The 24,098-nt window shown below is 39.6% G+C and overlaps 1 protein-coding gene across 2 annotated transcripts in view; it reads right to left on the reverse strand.

Moving 5' to 3' along the window:
• Positions 1 to 2,453: 2,453 nt before the first annotated feature.
• Positions 2,454 to 24,098, reverse strand: part of dpf3 (double PHD fingers 3) — a 235,960-nt gene continuing 214,315 nt past the window's right edge. For both annotated transcript variants that reach the window (XM_008103841.3, XM_008103848.3), the window contains exons 9-11: positions 10,161 to 10,273; positions 6,651 to 6,732; positions 2,454 to 5,142 (exon numbers count right to left, since the gene is read on the reverse strand). In XM_008103841.3, coding sequence (XP_008102048.1) covers positions 5,072 to 5,142; positions 6,651 to 6,732; positions 10,161 to 10,273 — 266 coding nt within the window. In that variant the 3' untranslated portion in view covers positions 2,454 to 5,071. The remainder of the gene's footprint in view (positions 5,143 to 6,650; positions 6,733 to 10,160; positions 10,274 to 24,098) is intronic.

The raw sequence follows: 24,098 nt of genomic DNA on the forward strand, positions 1-24,098 counted from the left end.
CGGCTGCTAAGAAAGCCAATGGGATTCTGGCCTGCATCAATAGAGGAATAGCGTCTAGATCCAGGGAAGTCATGCTCCCCCTCTATTCTGCCTTGGTCAGACCACACCTGGAATACTGTGTCCAATTCTGGGCACCGCAGTTGAAGGGAGATGTTGACAAGCTGGAGAGCGTCCAGAGGAGGGCAACTAAAATGATCAAAGGTCTGGAGAACAAGCCCTATGAGGAGAGGCTTAAAGAACTGGGCATGTTTAGCCTGCAGAAGAGAAGGCTGAGAGGAGACATGATAGCCATGTACAAATATGTGAGGGGAAGCCATAGGGAGGAGGGAGCAAGCTTGTTTTCTGCTGCCCTGCAGACTAGGACACGGAACAATGGCTTCAAACTACAGGAAAGGAGATTCCACCTGAACATCAAGAAGAACTTCCTCACTGTGAGAGCTGTTCGGCAGTGGAACTCTCTCCCCCAGACTGTGGTGGAGGCTCCTTCTTTGGAGGCTTTTAAACAGAGGCTGGATGGCCATTTGTCGGGGGTGCTTTGAATGCGATTTCCTGCTTCTTGGCAGGGGGTTGGACTAGATGGCCCATGAGGTCTCTTCCAACTCTACTATTCTATGATTCTATGATTCTATGATTCTATTATCTCAAAGTGATTTGGGAAGGTATTCTATGGGGTTGAACAAGAAACAGGTTTGTACAAAACTCATAGATTTTGTGCAATATCTCATTTGTATTCCTATGTAAGTAAGTTGACATCCTGCATTGCAATTGTGTATTTGTAATTTAATGTCTGTAACTGCTCTGTACTTAGGCATCCTATGTACATATGACCATGGTACTATTGCTGTGATTGTAAATAACCCCCCAGAACCCCATTGTTAAAATTTAGTATTCAAGCTTAGATGCATAATGTTAGAGAGATGGCATGCTTGAGCTCTATAGCAGGGCCATTTCAGTTCCATGCCCTCTGGACAAAATGTGTCATGTAGTCACTGTGCATGGCACTGCATCATGTACAGTAGGCCCTTGGTATCTGCTGGGGTTTGGTTCCAGGACCTCTTGTGGATATCAAAATCCATGGATGCTCAAGTCCCATTATAGACAATGGCATAGTAAGATGATGTCCTTTATATAAAACTAGCTTGGGAACCCGGCGATGCCCAGGTTATTTAAAAAAGTCATTATTTGTCTTTGAATGTTAGGTATTCTCAGTGGGTGAACTACAATTCCCAAAATCGTGGGTCAATCCTCCCCAAACCTGCCAGTATTCAAAGTTGGCTATTTTGGATCTGTGTACCAAGTGTGGTCCAGATCTATTGTTGGCTGGTCATCACCTGGCTGAAGTGCTCAGTGGATGGGAGGTGTCCTGGGGCAATTGTCCTGAAACATCTGTCAGTATCCACAGCAGGCTATGTTGAATCTGTGTGCCAAGTTTGGTCCAGATCTGTCATTGATTGGGTTCAGTGGTCTTTGGATGCATGTGAACTACAACTCCCAGAATCAAGTCCCATTCCCACAAACCCCTGCAGTATGTTCAGTTGGTCATGAGGCTTCTCTGTGCAAAGTTTGGTCCCGGTCCATTGTCGGTGGGGGCCACTGTTTCTCTGGATGCAGGTGAACTATAACTCCCTTTCCCCCAAACTTGTCCAATATGCTATTTTGGTTATGGGGGCTCTGGGTGCCAAGTTTGGTCCTGGTCCATCATCGGAGGGGTTCGGAGTGGCCATTCATTGCAGGTGAACTATAAATCCCAGGACCTACAACTCCCAAATATCCAGGCCAACTCCCCTCCAAACCCACTAGTATTCAAATCTGCGCACATCAGGTATGCATGGCAAGTTTGGTCCAGAGCCATCATTGTTTGTGTTCATAGTGCATTCTGGGTGTAGGTGAACTGCTCCTCTAAATTCCCCAGTAGGAGTCACAGTGCTCTGACTTGATGCAGGGTGAACTATAACTTACACCATGTGGAGTCAATCCCCCAAACTCCTCCAGTAAGTTTAATTCCTGCTCAATTCTGCTGTGTTTGTTATGCAGACAGATTTGAAAGAGAAGGGCAGTAGGCGGGGTCATGCCAAATTCCACACCAATGGAGAATCCTGGGATGCCTGCCTGTGGTGGAGGAAAATGCAAAATCTAGGATGAAATGATCCCCTATAGAAGATATAGATATAGATAGATGACAAAATCAAGGTTTTCTTTTGGGATTTTAAAATATATTTTCAACCCATTAATGATTGCATCCTTAGATAAAGAGGTCCTTATATAATACAATTTATCAGATCATGTGCACTAAGCCCGCTCAATGCTACAATGACAAGGTAAAACTATAGTGAGTGTTGTCACTTGGGGTAGAGTCTATCTAAAGTTATACACTGTCTGAAAAAAATCCTCTACACTGCACTTTTGAAATAAGTGCTATTGAGCTTAGCAAGAATGCACATAAATGCACAATGTCAGGTCATAAACAGATGAATTTATTTGCAGTCATTCAGTCAACCACATACACCAGTTTTTAAATTTTGTTGCTTTCATTGGGGAGAATTAAGGCTATTCACAACTGAAATCAATGGGACGTAAACATTGGTAACCTTGGTTGGGTTGCCCCCTCATTTATAGTGAATTTTTGCTCTACAATATTAGACATTCTAAAAACTGTAATATATTTCATACCACTGTTTTGATCCATCCTTCCCCTCCTTTTAAAAAAAAGCTTCAGTTTGAAGAACTCTGGGAAACTCAAAAATATATGTATTACCTTGTGACTTTTGGACATTAGTGTTCTTGCTTGATCACACACGTGCCTATATGTGTGTGTGTGTGTGTATTTCAAAATTAGCCTAAGGTGAAATCTCTGCAATTTGGCATTTTTTCATATTGCATGTTTCAAATCTATCTTCAGCTTAAAGTTTTCATCTCATTTGAAATTTTGGGGCAATATTATTGAATTTGGTTTGATCATTAGGTTGCATTTTCTATTTTTTTCCTTTTTAATAGAATTTGTATTTTTAAAGCATGGAGTCATTCTTAGTCATGAGGATAATTTTCCCACAAGACAGAATGAATTGGCGGTGGGTGAAGGTTGAGAAAAACATTATTCTATTGTTTAAGATTAATATACATATTTTTAAAAGCAAAACCCTTTTTTATTCTAAATGCTGGGCTTGAGCAAGAACTACCAGTAACTTTGAAAAGTTTCCCCTAGCACATTACAACAAATTATGTATGGAATGTAAACAGTGTATTTACACACAAGAGATTCTTTTATCTAAAATGAAATGAAAGTGAAACAGTCAAACACAATTATGGGATCTTAATGGCATTCAAACAGCCAAAGATCAATGTTAAAATCAGCCTTGTGTTCTGTCTCTGAGAGCACTGGATTTTAAACAAAATATACAAGAAAGGCCGTCAATAAACCACTGTTCTTTCTTTCCAGCTTCTGGCTAGAGGAGGCTTGGGATATTCTGAGAAACGTAATAACCTCTGGAAAAGCACTGTAAATGAGTATAGGCAAGACAGAGATAAATGACCCAACAGTTAGGTGTAAGACAGCTTCCTATAGTTGAAACACATGGACATTGATTATGGTGGATGTCCTTTCTTCTAATAGTACCTGTTCCTCCACTCAGTCCACTACACTATGTTGGATCTCATTTCACACCAAGCAAGAAGAAAGAGCATAATTAGGGCTGATCTGTTTCTTTAAGTTCAGGACTGCCTCAGTCTTCTACAAAAAAGGAAGGAGAGCAGAGCCTTCCCCATACTTTCTGCTTTTGCCTTCATAGATTTCTCTCCACCTACACCAGTTTCATCTTTCAACTTAGGCTCAACAGAGCTGTAGGGTGTAGGGAGGCACCTCACAGACAGTAAAGAAATGGGTTGCTGTGAGTTTTCCGGGCTGAATGCCCATGTTCCAGAAGCATGCTCTCTTGATGTTTTGTCCACATCTATGGAGGCATCCTCAGAAGTTGTGAATGCTTCTGGAACATGGTCATACAGACTGGAAAACCCACAGCAACCCAATGATTCTGGCCATGAAAGCCTTCAACAACACAGTAAATGTTTATTATCTGCTACTGATATTCAGCCTTGACCATTATGCCCTGATCAACTCTTTCTTACAACATCAGGCTAGCTTTATACATCTTGTGATGTCAATTTGGCACTTGGGCCCAAATGACACATTACTGAAAAATGCATGGATCCTGTTTGCCTACTTGCTTCACTTCCCAAACTTCTTGGGTTACACCAGACTTGAAGTCAGGGGGTTAGCATCCTTAAGTGGGCAATGACACAGGAAAAAGTGTGGGCAAGATGACACTAACCTAAATCCAGCTGTTAGTCCTAAATAAATTAGCCCAATTGAGCTTACCTCATTGTTTATTTACTAAGTTCCCATTGATTAAATGGACCAACTCTAGTTAGGATGAAAGAAATAGATTTATGTTATCATGACTTTTTTTTAACAGAAATGGAGCAGACTCAGATTGATGGCACTTATGTATCTCCCTACGATATGTCACTTGGGTTTAATAGTTAATGATTTGGAAAGAATGGAGATATTGGATCCATCAAAGTCCTACGCATCTAAATATCTGTTTATTAAAACCTGTGGTGAAGAGTTCTTCTCAATATCTTTGCCACAGCCCTGCATCAAGAATGATTTTGAAGATAACATTGTTTCTTCTCTGGGAGCAGGAATATAGGTCAAACAAAAAGCACAATGTCACACAATTCAAATTTCTAAAATATCAAACAGTTACAATAGTTCCCCTCTGCTATTACCATAACACGTGTGAATCTATTACAGTATATTTCCAATCATGCACTGCAGTGGAAAGAATCCATCAGGAACATTTACCAAAAAAGTGTGATCCTTCTAGTAGAACCCAGGAGGTACAATATTCTACACTCGGACAGCAAACAGAACAGATACTTCATTGAATGCCCATTGTCTTTCATGTGTATTTGTGTAAGTGTACTTGTGGCTACACATATCCATAGGTGGTGAATGACATTTGTGCACTAGTGTCACAAGTCCAGGAACACGCTTGATCCTGGCCCAGTTTTTTTAGGGCTGGTAACAGAAGGCAGATGCTCTCTCTTGGAGAAGTTCTCGGCACAAATGACAGCTCCAGCTTCCTGTAAAACAAGAAAGCCAAACCTTCAGATTTGCCATTTTTGTTACTAGTTGATTTAGAGTAAAACCTTTGAATTTGCCATCTTTATGTATGTACATATACACATGTATTTATCTATTCATTTAAATAACCCCACCCTTTACCTAAGAGTGGAATCTTGGTGTAGAATAAAGCCAACTTAAGTCAAGAGGAAGTATATATTTAATCATTAGCACTTACAGCAAGACAAATTAAATCCAATCAAAATATTTTAAAAGAATGCAAATTATAGCACACCTATAGCAAATTGGATAAAATCTAATAGATCTCAAAGGCTTTGAGGAAAAGCCATATTTGACTTGGAATCAGCACTGGATCCAACTGGGCCTCTTAGAAAAGTATATTCTATAACCAAGGTGCCACAGCAGAAAAATTCTTCGTCTACACACACACACACACACACACACACACACACATATACACACACACCATAATGCATTGCCCCCATTGGTGGGACACTGAGGAGAATTAATCTAGGGCAGAAGTCAGTTATTTGTAACCCTTTGTCTACATATGGCAGGCTGATTTCATCTGGCCTTTGGCCTAATTTCAAAAGCACTGCCCATTGAATTAATTTAGGTATCTGCAAAAATGAGATATCTAAACATATCAATAATTGTGGGAGTATTATTTAAACAGAGAGCCATTTTAACATTGCATTTCTCCTACAAGGAAATACATTGACTAACATGAAATATCATAACTATGATGTGATCAAAAATATGTAGTTTTCTCTCTGTGTAAGTGCATGTGGTCTGACCGTGTTTGACCCCAAAGGCACCAGATCCCAGCTGATCTTGGAAGTTAACCCTTGTTAATACTTCAGTGGGAAACCACAAATGAATTTCAGGTGCTGTATGCTATATTCAGAGGAAGGATCTGGCAAAACCACTTCTAAATATGAATTGTTCTGAGATTTGGCAAGCAACTCTTCTCCTCTATGAGTAGAGATTCAGGGTTCATGGGAGACTTTTAATGATTTAGTCACTCCTACTCATATACTTCATCACACAATTTGATGAATTACAACTTTGCTTCTTCTGAACTATCTTAGCATCTTCTGAACTTGATTTTTATGTCAATCCAAGAAACTCCAAATGATTATTTTTGCTTTAGAAAAACATTTCTCTTAATATAGCAGAAATTCCATATACCTTTTCTGTAGATGCAAACATTTCCTGGTGCTATGTCAAAAGTTGAGGGCTAGGCCAAACATACAGGTGAACACTGTCAGACCCTTAGGACTATGCCTACTATGAGGGTGAGTAAGTCTACTGCTTTACTAATCATGTCACAGCCTATGGAGGGGAAAATATTGCCCCAAATTCCCTCTTTTGCACAAAGAAACGGCTCCTGTAATGTTACTGATCAGTTTAGCCATACCAATAAAGGCCCAGACTTTGCAATTTCCCACTGCTCTCTTTGAAACACACTCATAAGTTCTTACACAGCTATTCTAAGCAATGTTACCTTCAGGGGGTTCAGAGACGGGTGGATTTAAGCAATACATGTGATAACCACGGTCACAGTCATCACAGAAAAGCAGCTGGTCCTGATCCAGGATTGTTATGGGAAAAGAAAGAAAAATAGATATTACTCAGTGGAGCTGAAGGCACTCCATAAACATATACATTTCAGTGCCATAAATATGAAGTTGTACAAGTTGATTTCACATACTGCCATTCAAGAATCTATGCCCCCCCCCCAGGATTCTCTAGGTCAGTGATTCTCAACCTGTGGGTCCCCAGATGTTTTGGCCTTCAGCTTCCAGAAATCTTAACAGCTGATAAACTGGCTGGGATTTCTGGAAGTTGTAGGCCAAAACACTTGGTTGAGAATCACTGCTCTAGGTCCTTCAGGCAATTCTATGATATTGGAAGTTACAATACAGTCCTGTAAGCAGAGGTGGTTCAACCACCAGGCCAACTAGGCAGTTGCCTGTGGCGCGATCTTGTTGGGGGTGCCATTGAGGCAACTCCTGTCTCCTGCGGCCTGCCTCCGCAAGGCATTGAACTGTTTTTTCTGTTGATTTGTTGTAAAACATGATGTTTTAGTGCTTAATTTGTAAAATCTTAATGTAATTTGATGTTTAATAGGCTTTTCCTTAATTCCCCCTTATTATCAAACATTTTCGCTTATCCAACGCTTTTATTTTTCAGTGATTGGTTTGGGGTGGGGGGGGGGGGCGGCGCACAAATTCTGTTCGCCTACACTTGAAAAATACCTAGGGCCGGCTCTGCCTGTAGGAGAACCTAGCAAATTCCTAGAAAGGATACCTCATTCCAACGAAGTCTCATTTCAATTAGGTTCACAATTTTAAAAGGGTTCGCATTTATCCATGGTTTCCCTGTTTCTAAGGTAAGTTCAGGAAAGATAGAAGGATATTGTATCTGAATACTGGAGAAAAATACACCACCATTGTTCATGCTTTCTAAAATGATAGCTGTTACATTTTCACTTTGTCACTGCCTTGTTGCCTGGGCATAAGAATCATACATGATGCAACTTGTATTTTAAATCGAAAAACCTCCTATTGAGTTCAAAACATGACTTAACAAAAAGACACACACACCAATCAAAATGGGACTTCTGCATCAAAATGGCTAAGTTTCTATCCCAAACTAGAGCATTTTCTATATAGACATTTTAAAACAACAGCAGCAATACCATGATTGTTACTTTAAAATGGATCTCCCTCACTATAAAAAGGGAATCCACAAAGTGAGAAATCCCATAGCCATCAATAGTATCAAGAGAAAGTGGGGTGAGAGGATGCTAAGCTCCATCCTTCCCAGAATTGTGGTTGTAGTGATGGGGGTCCAAGCTGCCAATGGACCCTGCCAGCATTGCCTAGAAAAGGATTATGGTTTAGTTATTTCATACTTCGTATAGCCGGGCCTCATATTATAACCCTGCTTTTGATTACAAGAGATAGGTGGATGAGATTATTTGCTTTCTTTTAAACCAGTGGTTCTCAACCTGTGGGCCCCCAGGTATTTTGGCCTATAACTCCCAGAAATCCCAGCCTGTTTACTCACAGGTTGAGAACCACTGCACTGTTCTAAGCTCATATGCCTCCACCTTGGGGTAGCTAATCCCAGAACAGATGGCTATAAGGGAAGAAATTGCTCCCTGCTTTTTACTGTCTCCACACCTAACAGAAGGAAAGGATGGGCCTTCACTTGCAAAGTAAAGCTTTCTTTGTATAGCCACCATGTCTCCAAGGGTTGAAGAAAAGAACAGGATATGTATTTTAAAAATAGATGGGACAGAGACAGAAATAGGCATGGACTAATCAGCGAGGAAGCATGTACCAGCCTCTAATGACTCAGCTATTGTCTTAGTACAATCGTTATCAAACATTTGGTCTTCCAGATATTTTGGACTTCAAGTCCAGTGAATTCCAGCCAACACTGCCAATAGCCAGGAATTCTGAGAGCTGAATCCCCAAACACCTGAATGATCAGAGTGTGGGAACAACTGTCTTAGGATTTGCTGCTTAGTGAGTTCCTGGCCTACCAGTGGCTGCAAAAGCAGCCTGGTTCCCTATATGATGAAAGACCTCTGAACAGTGGTTCTCAATCTGTGGGTCTCCAGGTGTTCTGGCCTACAACTCCCAGAAATCCCAGCCAGTTTACCGCCTGTTAGGATTTCTGGGAGTTGAAGACCAAAACATCTGAGGACCCACAGGTTGAGAACCACTGCTGTAGATACTTGTTTCTGCTATGAAACATCTGCTACACTCGTTAATCTTCAATGTACTCCATGTTGTTTTGTTTGTTTGTTTGTTTCAGCCAGACCACTGCTAGACTAAGCTTTTGAATCACTGCCCAGCTGTGAAAACCCATTGGATGATCCTGGAAAGTCATGCTCTCTTAGCCTCTGAAGAAATCTTGCCAAGAATATCCAATGGCATAAAAGTTACTTTTCTGAGTTCAGATTCTTCCCTTGGTTGTTGCAATTTTGTAGTTTAGTCCTCCTTCACCATCATTTTGCTATGAGTCACACCCCTTGAACTGTTTCAGGGTCATGATGTTGGGCATGGTGCCATTCCAAGGTGAAGCCATTGAGATTCCTATAATATAGGGAACTTATCAAATATTATAATTCTACAATGATCCCAAGTAAGGCTGAAATGCAATGCAGAGTGCATGTAGCAGTTAGAGATCCTGGCTGGGATGTAGCTTTGATGATGGAATTACACCTTCCCATGCTATCCTCAAAAACCTGCCTTGGAGGCCAGGCAGTCCCTTCCCAGCCAGAGGATGCAGGTGAGTGATAATGCTTCCAGCCCTCTCCCAGCAACAAGGCATGATGCACCAATCACCTTGCTGCCAGGTGGAGGATGAACACATCATTGCTCACCACTCTTTTCTCCAATACCTTAGAAATCATTCTCTTCAGGAGCTGCCTGACTTCAAGCATGATACATGGCGCAATGACTGCAAACATGACTTCCAATCATTCTAATGTCATATGTTTGGCTTACACAGTATAAATACTAAGTAGGATGCCACTCCTTGCCAGAGAAGCAAAGACACCAGTGGCTTGACAAAACAAAATAAAGGCTTTATTATAGGAATGCCATTCTGAGACAATATTATTACTTAGGTTGCTCCACTAATTTACCTTCATTCTACAGATCAGCTGAAAGTGGAACTGGCAGGAAGAAAAAATGGAAACACAACCCTAAAACTATTGGATTGTATCACAGAAGAGCCAGGATAGGGAGACACAAGAGATTGATAATACAGGTCTATTACTTCTGGGGCATTCTTAACTCTTCAGTGCAAAGTGTTGTTGCACTCTAAACAGAAAGCATTTTTAAAAGAAGGAGGAGAGGAAAGACATGGCATTACAAAAATTAGAAAGAACTATCTCCTGGTGCTCAAATATGATGACATTTCATTACTGTCTTGTGGTTGGCAAGGCCTTTCAAAGAAGCTGCTTTTGGGGTAATAGTAACAAAGATAAACTTACATCATTTTCAGAGGTTCCACAAAGGCTGCAGGATTTGCACTCAATGCACTGCCATTGATAGGTTTTGACAGCTTCTGTCATGTTTGCTGTGAATTGCAAGCAGGTGGGGTGACCTAAAGAAATAGGAAATGCTCATCATTGGGTGTACTTTCTTGGCTATGTTAATCAAAGTCAGAAACTCTAGGAACAAAACACACATGGACATGGACCAATCACAACATGGGCTCCAAACTAATGGATATCAAAGAGGAAAGCAGGCATTAACCCTTTTGCTGCCGGGCACAAGAATAACCAAAGTCATCCCTTCCCACTTCCCCATTGGCAAAGCAGTTTTATTCAGAGCTCTTAAAAACATTGCACCATTTTCTTCCCTTTCAAGTAAAAAAGAGGAAAGTTAGAGGAAAAGCACTCATAATTTCTTCCTTTTCCAAAGAAATGTGTAAATTTTGAGCTCATTAAAATATGTGGCAGTATTAATAATTTTTCTTAATTTGATTGTCTAGACATCTGCCAACGTACTGCAAATCAAGTATTATTTTTAAGAGCTCTGCACTTCCAAAGTTGGTTCGCAGAGAAGAAACCAAACTGCACAGCTAACCTTTCAGGATAAAAAACAAAACAAAACAAAAAGACCTCCCAACTACCCACAGAACCGAAAATAACCTACAAAAGGAATAAATGAAGGAAAGCTAGCATAACAGTCACATCTATCAGGGAAGGACAGCTGCTGCCAGGACTCTAGCCCCCTCCCCTACATGCGTGTCGACTCCAGCTTTGCAAAACAGCAGGACTACGGTAGCAGGATCAGCAATGAGGGGTTCTGGAGGGGGAGGAAATACAAACAAACAAACCAAAGGTAGGGTCAGTGTTCCTTCTGTAAAACAAGAACAACAGCTGAGATACTGATAACAATTCCCTCCAAATTACATCCCTCCCCATCTCGGCATCTTTCTCAAAATGAATAGTTTGGAACCCATTATCAGCCCTGTCCAAACATTAGCATGCTCCAAATACACAGATGGGTGAAAGTAGACCAATGGCACATGTGTCTGCATTACACACTTGTCATTTCATGTATCTGTGTTGGTTTCATCCTCCTCACCGCTTGCTATTATTAGCAGTTGGGAGGAAATGATGTAGGCTGGCTGGAATGAAATTGATCGGTGTCAGAACCTTGCTCAAGATGAACAGGGTCACAAGAAACACCAACTTCAAGCATTGAGAATTTCCAAAGAATTTATTCTCCCTCTGTAATCAGGCTTTCCTTTCTTTCAGCCTCTCAAAGGGGATATTGGTTCAGTTGTAAAATCATTTAGGCTTAAACTACTCATGTGTACCTTTCCCAAAACATCATTTTTCAAGTAAAAGGAGCTGCAGGAGGCTGCAAACTCAAAGGGAGCAAGTGTGGAAAAGAGGGAGGTGTTGCTTCAGGCTTTATCCAGTTCCTCTGGTCAATTCTAGGGAAGAATACAAAAACACCAACATATTTTCTCCCTGGAAATGGAAAAATAGTCACATGAAAATTATGACCTGGGGGGTAGAGAAAATAAATAAAGGGGAAATCCTCCTAACCATTATTCTTCCTCCCAAGGGTGCTTTTTAAAAAGTAAATAAAGTCAACCACATCTACTCCAAGGCTTGGAGTAGAGCAACTGGCTCTACTCTGAGCCTTATAGTTTCATCTTGTTTTGCTATTCAGATATCACTTTCTAAAGTCACCACTGAAGTGCTGCTATGATCATAAAGCTAGTGAATGTCCTCTCCAGACATTTGCTTGCAAATGTAACCATCACTGTGCTATTTTGCCATAGCATAGCTTACATCTGTTCCTTTTAAATTATTAAAGAAGGGATCCTACTTTTTAGTTTGCCATCTTTCTTTGTACAGCTACGCTGATATTAATTGTGAATCTGGATAGTTCCCATCAATTTGTGGGCCCTTCTGCACTGACCATATAATACATTTCAAAGCAAACTCAAGGCCATGATGGCCACAAAACACAAGCTGGCAATGCACACATCTAGAGGGAAACCACACATTTAATAAGTCTCAGGAAAATTTGAGTTCAGCAACAACAAAAATGCACTGCCAAAAATGTTCCAAAGGCATGGCTGGGCAGCAAGGGGCTATTCAAACTCTAGGAAGGTAATTGATTGCCTCTACTGCTGTCACAGGCATGGTCATCTGATTACTTGTACAGCAAAAGAGATTCCTTCCAAAGTGGTTCCAAGCTGGATTATAGTGTCAGTGTAGAAGTGTCCTGAATGTATTTTACATATTGAAACTAGCATCCCCATTGGTTCTTCCAATGACATAGCTAATAGCAATGTACTATATAGAGGTAACAGACTGAAGAAAAAACAAACGTTTATGGAGATTTCCATTATCACCTTTCACAATATAAATATTCTTCCAAGACCAGTTCCTGGATTGGGGGGTGGGGGTTGAATTAGGCTCATACCATGAAATGGGGGGAAAATCACCCATTCCACATTCTTCATTTAAATTCCATCCTTTCAGGCCCATTGCTATTAGAGAGGAAAACATGCAAGCAATGCATAGCTGCATTTCCACAGCTAAGAGCATATCCGAAGGGAGCAATATGGGCAAGGGCAATGCAGTTCAAGGGAAGGGCTAAACATCATATGCTGTGACTCCAAATCTCTGTTGGAGGACCTATGTTACTGTTTTGGGGACTTCAGCGTTACTTCTCATCTCAACTGCACCCTTCTTCCCATGTCTTTCTTTTTCTTCCTATGTACCTTCTCACTGGCAGATACCCAATACAAAAGAAAACCAAGATTATGTATGTGCCTTTGTCCCTCTCAGTCATTTTTCAGCTAAGGCCAAAGTATATTGCCCTCTAATGGAAGTATCCAGCAAAAGCAAATCACTTCTCCTAAGACAACTTTAAATATGTGTGTGTGTGTGTGTGTGTGTGTGTGTTGCATATGTGTTTTGTGTGTACATGTCTTCAGGTTGACTGTTGACTTATGGTGATCCTATGAATGTTATAGTTTATAGGAATATAGTTTATAAGTTTGTCACTGTCTCCTATGGCATATGGTATTACTTGGAGGGTTCTCCCTCCAAGTACTCACCAGGGCTGACCCTGCTTTGCTTCCAAGACCAGATTGGATCCAATGCCCTCAGGGTGTTTGAGCCTCCAAAGAACTCAGAAATCCAACATCCAGCCATATGCCACTGTGAAATAATTCAGGTTTCATGTTCATCTTTCTACTGCCTTATAATGACTTCAGCATTTCAGCCAGAGCCTTCTGTGAAATTATTTTGTTATAGGTCCCTTTCCCAAGTGTAATGTTGTTTTGGCCACATCTGGAGAGAAATTGATGTGATTCTTGCAAAAGAGCTGGTTGCCTAATATATACATACAATTTTTAAAAGTAGCTGTCATTAATTGTGGAACCTTAATGGCCTGAAACTACATTAAGGCCAGGAGCAATTGGTATATGCGGACATCCAATGACCGGTAACGACCTTAACACAGCTCATTTAGGCTTCTTAATTAGTGAATTCTTTGCCGCAATATTAATTATGGCCAAGAACTCTTAGCCACAGCCACCAGACATCGAAGACTAAATGAATATGTTTCTCCAAAGGAGACTCAGATGGCTTCAGAAAAGATTATAATAGCAATTTACTGTCAAAAACCAAGTCTATTTTTTTTCTTTTGCTAAATGTTATTTCCTCTAGCAAGGATAAGTGAGCTACAGGATGGTATTAAGGTATTTTGATAGCCACAATTACATCTATTCATGGAAAAGCAACCTCACCCTTTGCCTGGCCCTAGTAGCTCTTGGCATTTGAGTCAACCCATTGCTTAGACTGGAAGGTCCTCCTTCCCTTTCCACCCACAAATACCAACTTTCTGATAGCTAAAAATAGCGTCTATAACTTCATGATGGGTTCACCATACGGTCAGTTTAAGCTGGAACTTTGGAATGTCTTCCCGCCAGCCCTCATTCAGCCAATTAGTGCCTACCCTGAAATTGTGGGTCATTATTTATTTTAATTGAGCACTGATCAATGGAATTTTTTTCCACCTGTGCAGATCATCATGGACATCTCAGATTTTGAGTCTGCATTATGCTTTTCTTCTCCTGCTTCTCTCATATATTGGTTAGAAATACGTCAGCATTAGGAAAGGACATAGGTTTTCAAGCATTAACTAGGAAAGAGCATTCAAGGTTCTATGGAATAATTTTTGAAGGCATACATTTAGACTTCATCTACACTACCATATAATCCAATTTGAACTGCATTATAGTGGTTGGTGTAGATGCATATAACACAGATTGGACCACACTGAACTGGATTATCTGAGTCTATAATGCCATATAATCCAGTTCAATGCAGTTAATTGGCATCCAGAAACTGGATTATATGGCAGTGTTAGTGGGGACTTAGTAAGACTAAGAATAGGGACCTCATCACATTAGGAAATACTGTTTCTGATACAGTTTGAGAATAATTTTGAACAGATCCCATCATATGACATTCGACCCATCCTGTCAGTAATCTGTCAAAATCCATCTGCAAAAGTCGCAGAAATTGAATATTTGCAAATGAGATTCTTATAGTTGTATTTAAAATACTACAGAGTTTTCTGTCACTCAAGCACTGTTTTTGTATGTGACTGGGAAATCAGTACGCATCCCTTCAGCAATGATATGACTTGAAATTTGGGGGCAAAGTCTCATGCTTTTGGACTGTTCATGGAAGTGGCCGCCAATTCTCTTTGGGACATTGAAGGAGAAAGATTTCCAGGATTAAGGAAATTGGGAATTGAATGAATCAATAATCTACAATTTACAAATCTGATAAGATTCCTCAGAACTCCTTATTTCATGCCAAAAGGTAGTGATCAGGCAAACGCATTTACTATGCAGAAACATGAGAATGTTTTCGAATCTTGCAAGAGTGGTAGTTTGAGACTTCGAAGCTACATCACTACAGTTTTAGAAAAACAAAAATTTTTAAAGGTCACGAAGTGACATAGGGAGTCTTCAAAACAAATTGGGAAGAGCCAGTTTTCCATGGTGTGATGACTAAAAGCAGAATATTTTTTTTGAAGATAAAACTGTAGTATTTGGGTATGATGGGGTCAGTATGCATTCCATCTGAAAGCAGTATGCAATCAGTCTGTAAAAAAAAAAAACTGGATGCACACCGATTTAGATAGATTATATCCCAATGTGATGAGGTTCCTAGTCTGAGCTACCACATCACTAATGGGAAGCAAAGGAAAGCTTACTTCCAACTTCATCCTTCAGCCCAGATTAAACTAAACAACACTCAAAATACAAATGTAAAAAGCATCGAAGCATTTGCACTAGAGAAGTACCAGACTGTGATGATAAAGCTGTCAATACAATGACTGTCTCATCACAGGTGTGTGTTTGCTGCATTCCTCCCTACCCCTGATGTTGTACTTCTCTTAACACAAACCAATGGTTTGTTTTGTCTACCTGACTAGGTGAAGTCTATCACATACTATTTTCTATATGGGACATGAGAATTACATTGTTTTGTTGATATTTTGTGGTTGTGCATCTTTAGAAAAGCACCATCCACCCAAGGCCTACTTAAGTATTTCAAGAGTCAACAACATATTGGTATACCTTAGCAACCAATGTTATACTGCTAAACTAACGGCACTCGATTAAAGGATGGCACAGACCTTACAAAAGAGTCTAATTATCTTCTCAGAATTCAGTTCTGCTTAAAGCACATCTTTACTTATATCAGAATTAAAAATCCAGGAAATAATACATGATCTGAAATTATGTTACAGCCACAATTCTGTATACATGTGAAATACCAAACTCAATCATTATTCAGTGTATGTAAACCTGTTTTAGCTACTGAGTTCATTTCACATTGAAATACAGCTGTACCTGGAAAAGTGCTACTTCAAATTTTAGGTAAAGGTGAATTGAACATGCCTAATTATTGGTACAATCTGTCCATGGAGAAACCTTACATCCTAAGTCATCTTCCATTTGCAGACATATCCTATGATACGAACTCTGCTCATAGGATGTGCTTACTAGTGGATGGTGACTTAGTTCCCAATTGTTTACAACAGTATGAATCTATTACTATCCAACCAGCAGATAAAAGCACTACAGTTGTGCTAAATGCTACCAACTACATTACAGCAATCAACACACAGTTGTTGGGCCTGTTCCTGCCAAGACTCACCACCAACTTGATCCTCTGAGGACTGTTATGGTATAGCAATTATATCTGTCCATTCTGCTGGCTCACTACGATGTGGGGAAAGGATATTATATATCTGAAGGGAAGAAAAGAACAAACTTTTCAAAGGCTTGTTATAGTGTTTACATTTAATCTATCTATTTTAAATAAATACCTAATAAAATTATGTCTAATAAATTCTATACATCTAATAATACTAGATTTGAGTTTCTCACATAACAAATTACATAGCAATCTATGATTATATACAATGTTAAGTCCCAAATATCCTTTCAAGATCATTTGTCCTTCAATACACCATATGTGTATCTATTGAGTTTGCTGTGACAACTTCAATAATTAAGGAATTCCCTTTCCATTCAAACATGTGGACATGATGGGGTTGGCTTTTGAAGCAAAGTAGAAGCTGTTAAGAAGTGGTTTTTCTTGAATTCTTCTGATTTTAATTATTTTCTATATTTTAAATCTAGGTGCTAGAAGGAATTGTTGCCCCTGTTCATTCCCCATCCTATCAGATTCTGAAGTAACTTGGGGACTGCCAGTATACTCCTCTAGTCATTTTCTAGTCTAAAAGTACAATCAATCAATTAATAATCAGCAAAATATATTTACATATAATTTATGTCAACTTTAGCTTCTGTACCTTTCCTTCTTTTTTTGTAACTAGTGAAATTTTGTAACTAGTGAGCATCCCATGTTGCCTGTGTGTTTGTTTGCCCATTTGTACTTCAGCAACCTCATAATTTCTTAAGTATGATCCCTGCAGATCAGAAAGGCTCTAATTTTGTCAGCACTCAACATCAGCATTTGCTACTGGAGAGAGTATTTTGCATTTGTGAAGGAATCTTACCTTTGGGTAGGCAAAGCCACCAAATGAACCAAATATAGATCAAAATACACTAGAGTCTCCCTTATCCAACATAAACGGGCCGGCAGAATGTTGGATAAACGAATATGTTGGATAATAAGGAGAAATTAAGGAGAAGCCTATTGAACATCAAATTAGGTTATGATTTTACAAATTAAGCACCAAAACATCATGTTATACAACAAATTTGACAGAAAAAGTAGTTCAATATGCAGTAATGCTACGTAGTAATTACTGTATTTACGAGTTTAGCACCAGAATATCACAATGTATTGAAAACATTGACTACAAAAATGCGTTGGATAATCCAGAACATTGGATAAGTGAGTGTTGGATAAGTGAGACTCTACTGTATGGCCTTTTTCTCTGGGAAGCTAATTAGTGTGTGTGTGTGTGGGGGGGGGGGGGGGAACAGCAAGTACCAAATGCTTATCTATTTGACATGATTTAAGTAGTCACTGGGGAAAAGGTCAGAAGAGAAAGAGGGGATTTTTTTCATTGGTTACTCTTACAAGATAAATAAAATAATAAAACCATAAGTAACTATATGTTTTAAGCTTGACTATTGTATTTTATGGATTATTGTTAATGATTTCAGATGTGTTGCTATTTTTATTGATTTGTTTGGCATTGAATTTTGCCAGTTGTTGTAAGCCGCCCTGAGTCCCCTTGGGTGAGAAGGGCAGGGTAGAAATGTTGCAAATAAATAAATAAATAAATAAATAAATAAATAAGATCAAATATACAGGAAAGCATCACAAAGAGAAAAAACAGGTCAGGGCAAGAGAGGGCACAACAAGACAACAAAAAGATGCAGGTGAAAAATTCAACAAAACATGCATTTTCCCTTGCAGATCACTTAATAGCCCGTGATATACAAAAAGGCAATCTATTGGCTAGTAACCAATCAGACGCTGGATGTGAAACCATCCTCAACTTCCAATAGCTGAGCTCCTGCCAGGGAAGACCACTTAATTCTATAAAATAAGAGCATCAGACAATTTTTCTACCCATGCCAGGCTGACACCTAAATCCAAACAGTAATTATAGACTAACATGTTGAGATCTCTTATTAGCATAGTTTGCTCACAGTTCTGCCTATTCCATTAAATAGTAACTGTTCTGCTTCACCTTCACCTTCACCATAGTCTGGCCATGTTTGACATTACTAGTTGCTAAGTAAACCTTTTGCTCCTTGCCACTGCCATTGCTGGGAACGCACTCAAATCACCTTGCATCGATGCATCAGCTTGTTAATATACTGGCTAGGGCATCCAACACTGAACAATTCCTGGGGCTGAATTAGGTCACTGCAACCTCCAGGAGCACACACACATACACACACACACACAGACACACACACACCAGTACATAGCACAATGAGCAAAGCATTATGGGTAATGAATTGTTAATTGCCAAAGGCAGCTAGACTGCTTAAACAATCCCAGCGGGGAAGAAACCTGCCTCCGAGCACTGCACAGATTTGGAGCACAAGGGGAGCAGCGAGAAGACCAATCCGGGGGGAAGGGGACCCAGAATTTAAACTCTTACTGGAAATGCTCTTAAAATAAAATAAAAAAACCTCCTCACTCCCCATAGAAAAGGCAAGTAGATTCATTTAGGATAGTGAGGTGTCTATCAAGCAATATATCTTTGGGAAAGGGCATTTTATATTCCTGGCTGTCAGACCAGGGAAACATATAGAATATATGCCAAAAGAAGGCTTCTGATAAAATCTGGGTGTGTGTGTGTCTACATAACCGAGCAACTAGGCACTCCATCTGTAACCCCTTTTCAGTTTCCTGATGCCCTCAACAAACTTAATCACAGGAGAAAACTCCCATACGGTTCAGGAATTTCTCACCATGTGCTGCAGTCGTTCCAAACAGGCCGGTTCACAGAGCTTGCAGTCAGCTGGCAAGCTTACTAACCCTTTCAAAATGTGCAGCCAAGCACAAACGACATGGTCATGGATTCTAAAAATACAGGGCAGCAGACCGTTTTTTTTTTAAAAAAATAAAGCTTATCAAGCAACACTTTTTCATAAACACCCACATAACTTTGAACTTTAATAATGCTTTCATTCATCCTTCCAATATTGTTTCTGTGTTAGTACAAACAGCGCTGTGACTGTATGACCTGTCAATTTGCCCAACATGTAGACAGAGTCAAGACAATACTTACAAAAAATGCAACTATGCCGTTTCTTGTTGGTGAATGAGAAAAAAAACTCCAAATGCATCTTCTATCATTTCACTCTCATCTGTAACTACCTCAATGACCTTCTAAAAGATCGAAGAACTAAATTTTCCACCTTTTCAATATTTTTTTAAAAAAACATATATCTTCTTCACTGTATAAAGGTTGTTTTTTCCTTATTCTGCAAATAACATACTTCCAACCCCACTTAGAATTTTTTTAACATGACATTGATTTATTTTGTATCAGAAAAGTCAACTACATTCAAGTAGGGGAGTTATTTGTTTGATGGAAAATTGGAAGGGGACAATTTTTTATCCCAAAGCTAGTTTTATACATTCAGTAGTTCCAAAGAGTTTTTATTACAAAGCATTTCTGTAATCTGGCACAACTGCAAGCTATTCTCATCTGTGTCCCTGAATCATTCCCGTGACTATTTCATAGCCTACAACATTTCACAGATGAAAAATTGAATGTGTTTAGCTAAATAACTTCAAAGTGTGATCAAATGAGTATCGCCAGGCAATAGGTCGCAAGTTTATTTAAAGAAGAGAGACCTGGAGTGTATACAGTGTTCCCCCACTACTTCACTACGGACTCGCTGTTTTGCAGAAAAATCGTTTATTTATTTATTTGTCCACCCCATTGCTGCTTCTCCTCCTCAGGGCTGCCCCCTTGCTTCATGCCTGCCATGTTGCCCTGGCTGCCTCTGCTCCTGCAGACAGGGAAGAAGGAACACCGCTCCGCCTGGTAAGTGAGTGAGCGAGCGAATGAGTGAGGGTGGGTGAGAGAGTGAGGGAGTGAGGGCAGGCGGTGGCAGGGCGGCAGAAGAGGAGCCTGAAAGAGGCAGCCAGGCTCCTCTTTTGCCGCCCTGCTGCCGCTCACTCTCACTCTTTCACCCACCCACCCCTCGCTCGCTCGCTCACTTACTGGGCGGAACAGCGTTCCTTCTTCCCTGGCTGCAGGAGCAGAGGCAGCCAGGGCAACATGGCAGGCACGAAGCAAGGAGCCTGCTGGCACTGGTAGAAAAGGCTTCACGCTCCCCGGGGCTTGCAAGGGGGAGAAAGGCCACTTAACCAGGCATGTAGCCAGAGGGGGAGCTTGAGAGGCTTCAGCCCCCACCCCCCAAAATTCTCTGGGTGGTCCGTGAGAAAGCCTTACATTTATTATTTAAACTGTTATGTTTATTCATATCATGATCTGATCACCATGCTCAATATATCCCATATGCATGAGGGTATTGGGATAACCATACAAAAGGTTTGCTAGGGTAGACCCTCTCCCGCTCAGACTTAGCCCCCCCCCCAAAACAAAAATCCCCCCCAAAAAAAATCCTGGCTACGGGCCTGCACTTAACTATTGAAATCATGTTTAAATATTGAAATAAAAATCGTATCCTTACTTTGTGGATTTTCATTTATCGTGAGTGGTCCTGGAATGTAACCCCCACGATAAGTGAGGGAATATTGGATACGGAGTTTGGGAAGAAAAATGGGGGACCCCAATGCCCCCGTTGTAAATATCAAGGCATCATTTCTTCGTCTCCTTTCCTTCCTGGGTATATTGAATCCAAACAATGTTTGCATTTTGAACTCAATTTGCAGCAAGCAAAGTAAGCTGATGGCAAAAGGAGGAAAGAGTAGGGGGAAAAAACTGGGACATTTTAAAGAAACCAAAGAAGTGGAATAACTTGGGTAGTTGCTAACAAACTGGTACAGCTGGAGTGCATACTATCTGGTAGATGCCTGTGAAATATGAATAAGGGGACATTTGAAACAAGAGAAAAATGTTTTATGTCTTCTCAGAGCTGGGTCAGTAATGTGTTATTAAAATCAACACCTGGTGTCACATGTGAAACACTTGCATATTAGACGGATGAAATTTCAGGTTATTTAAACTCAGACTTTAATATATGTATAAAGACATCTTCAGAATTTGATGGTGTCTTCTAACCCCTCAAAGCCAAAAAGAGAAGCCTTTACCTTTATCTGTGTTTCGTTGTTCCTAGGCTTTGAATGTTTGCCTTTGTGTCTGTATATGCTGGAATTTGCCCTGAGTCCAAAAGATTATAATAAAACCATTTTATATATTAAAAAGCTTTATAGTAAAACACCCGATTTCAAAGTATTTGGTGCATTCCATCATTTCACTGGGCAGAATTATCATGGAACAGCTGCTTATGATAGGAAAAAAATCATTTTTACCCAAAACACTAAATATACAGTCTTCTCAGCTATGTGTGTGTATGTGCATTCGAGTGACCCGTTGACTTATGGCACCGCCATGAATTTCATAGGGTTTTGTTACGCAAGAAATACTCAGAAGTGCTTTGGCCAATTCCTTCTTCTGAAATATAGCACCTGGTACTTGTTGGCGGTCTCTCATCTAAGTATATCCTCTTATTATTTATGCAAAGAAGTTATTTTCAACCAACTGATAAGTGGCATTTTAAAAATAAACTTTATTGTTTATAATGTTGCTCTCAGTAAGAATATAAAAAACTTAATTAGATATTGATCTTTGTCTTCGTTCAGTTAGAACCAGTTCTTTCCATCATAAATAGATCATTAGCCAATGATTTTTTTCTCCTAGTAGCATAACAGCAATTGTTAATTTTATTGCCATTGGGAACACAGCCCGATATTTGGAAAACTGAATAAGAACTGGTTACTTCTGATGCTTCTGGTGATAAGGGCAGAGGTTGAATTATCTCTATGTCAGATTAGTATAGTCTTCTATCTTTGAGAGCTGATATCAGTGGACAGGGACCTGATATCAGTGGACATAGTCTAATTCCCCCCTAAGATCTGACTTGGTATGAAAGCTCTTTGTGTTCCTAAAAATGTTAACTATATAGCAAAGTCACATGTTTTACTGGTGTTTTTCTTCCTATTTGGATCTGTTTGATTTTGAGGAACATATATTCATTTAGTCTTGTTTTAGGACTCCTAGTTCCCAACAGAGTTAAAAATAATGCAAAGTTCTGTTGATGATCCATATTCTCCAGTGTTCCTTCTTTACATATTTGTGAAGCACCTAATATGATTGGATTACATCAAAGCCTTAGCTTTTACACAAGTAAAGGTATTTTATTCAAATAAAGTTATTAATGAACCATTTCAGAAAGCTTTCACAAGTTCCACCAAATGTGAGCATAGGATGCAGGTGAAACTTCTCTTGTGCCAACAGGGAGACATGGCCATCACAGAGACTTTCTGTTTTCCCTCAAAAAGCTCTTTGGACACAGGAGTACCACTAGCAATGTGCAGGAGCCGATAGCAAGCACTCTGGAGCTATGTGCAATGTAGCTTTGAAGCCACCCAGTCCAAAACCCTGTCAATTCAGATATATGAAGCAATGCCTTAAACATGCACACACAATTGTTCTCTAGGTGGGTTGTGCAAACAGATCAGAAAGAATTTGCCATTTTAAATGCCATGCTTTACTCTCTGTATTTTCTTTCCTTCTGATCTATTTAACTCCCTCTCTTCTTGCTTTATAGACCATCTGCCTCTAATAACAATGCGACATCTAGAATTTAAGCAGGTAAGGCTTTCCCTGGCATTGAGCAAAAGGAGGGGAAACCTGTTTTATATTAAGAGCATAAGAATCAGGTAATAGCAATCAAATCTTTGTTTGATAGTAACCAAACTTTTGCATAAGACCAAGAAAACTCCATCTCCTTTGCTTCTAAAAGTAAAACTACTCTAGCTCTTTGCTGTCAAAAAGTGACATGGGCATTGGAAGCTTTAGGCCGGGCCACAATACCTGAATGAGAGTCTCATCCTTTTATTAAAACAAAGGGGGGGGGGCAGCAGGCCAGAGCAGATTTTTAGAGAACACAAGTGGTGCAGGAGAGAGCAAATATTGCTCCTTCTCTCAATTCTGCAAACAAAGATCGCTTCCTGCAGCAGAAGTATCTATCCGGATCCTGCTCTTGATCTATGCATTATGCAGTGGGCACCAACTGAGCTCTTAGTCATCTGGGGAGTGGAAAGAACAAAATCAAGAAGCACATAATTGAAAAACTACAAGTAGCATTACTGTACAAGCAAGAGTAATTTAACATGACTTCAAAGATCTGACTTTGCCTAATACCGATTTAGATCTACAATGCGCATTTTGTATTCTGACTATTCCAATATATATTGAAAATAAAGAGTAATGTTTTATTTGAAGATATTAATCTGTGCTGTCACACATAATTTTTTATATGGAGGTATAACCGATTACATTTTTAATGTAGATTTTTTTCTGGATGGGACACACAAAAAACTCGAAGTGGCTATGCAGAAATGAAAAACATCATCTTATGGAAGAGAATGGGAAGATCCTATTGATACATAGCAGAGCAATGAACTTAAAATTTAGTGTACATGATAAGCAGCATTTAAATTTTATCTTTCAAAAATGGTTAGGTTTATAGTAACCTTATCTCAACATATTATCATGATTAATAATATATTACAGGAGGGCACAACTTACAATTTTATATTCTGTTTTACATTTTATTACATATGTGAGCTGCTTATTTTATATGCAGAAATACTATCTTAAATCAAATTGCTAATCTCAACCGAACACCCACGGAATACCCAAGAACTAAATGAGAAGTCAACACTTGTGTA

Source organism: Anolis carolinensis, chromosome 1 (assembly GCF_035594765.1).
Source record: "Anolis carolinensis isolate JA03-04 chromosome 1, rAnoCar3.1.pri, whole genome shotgun sequence".
NCBI lineage: Eukaryota > Metazoa > Chordata > Lepidosauria > Squamata > Dactyloidae > Anolis > Anolis carolinensis.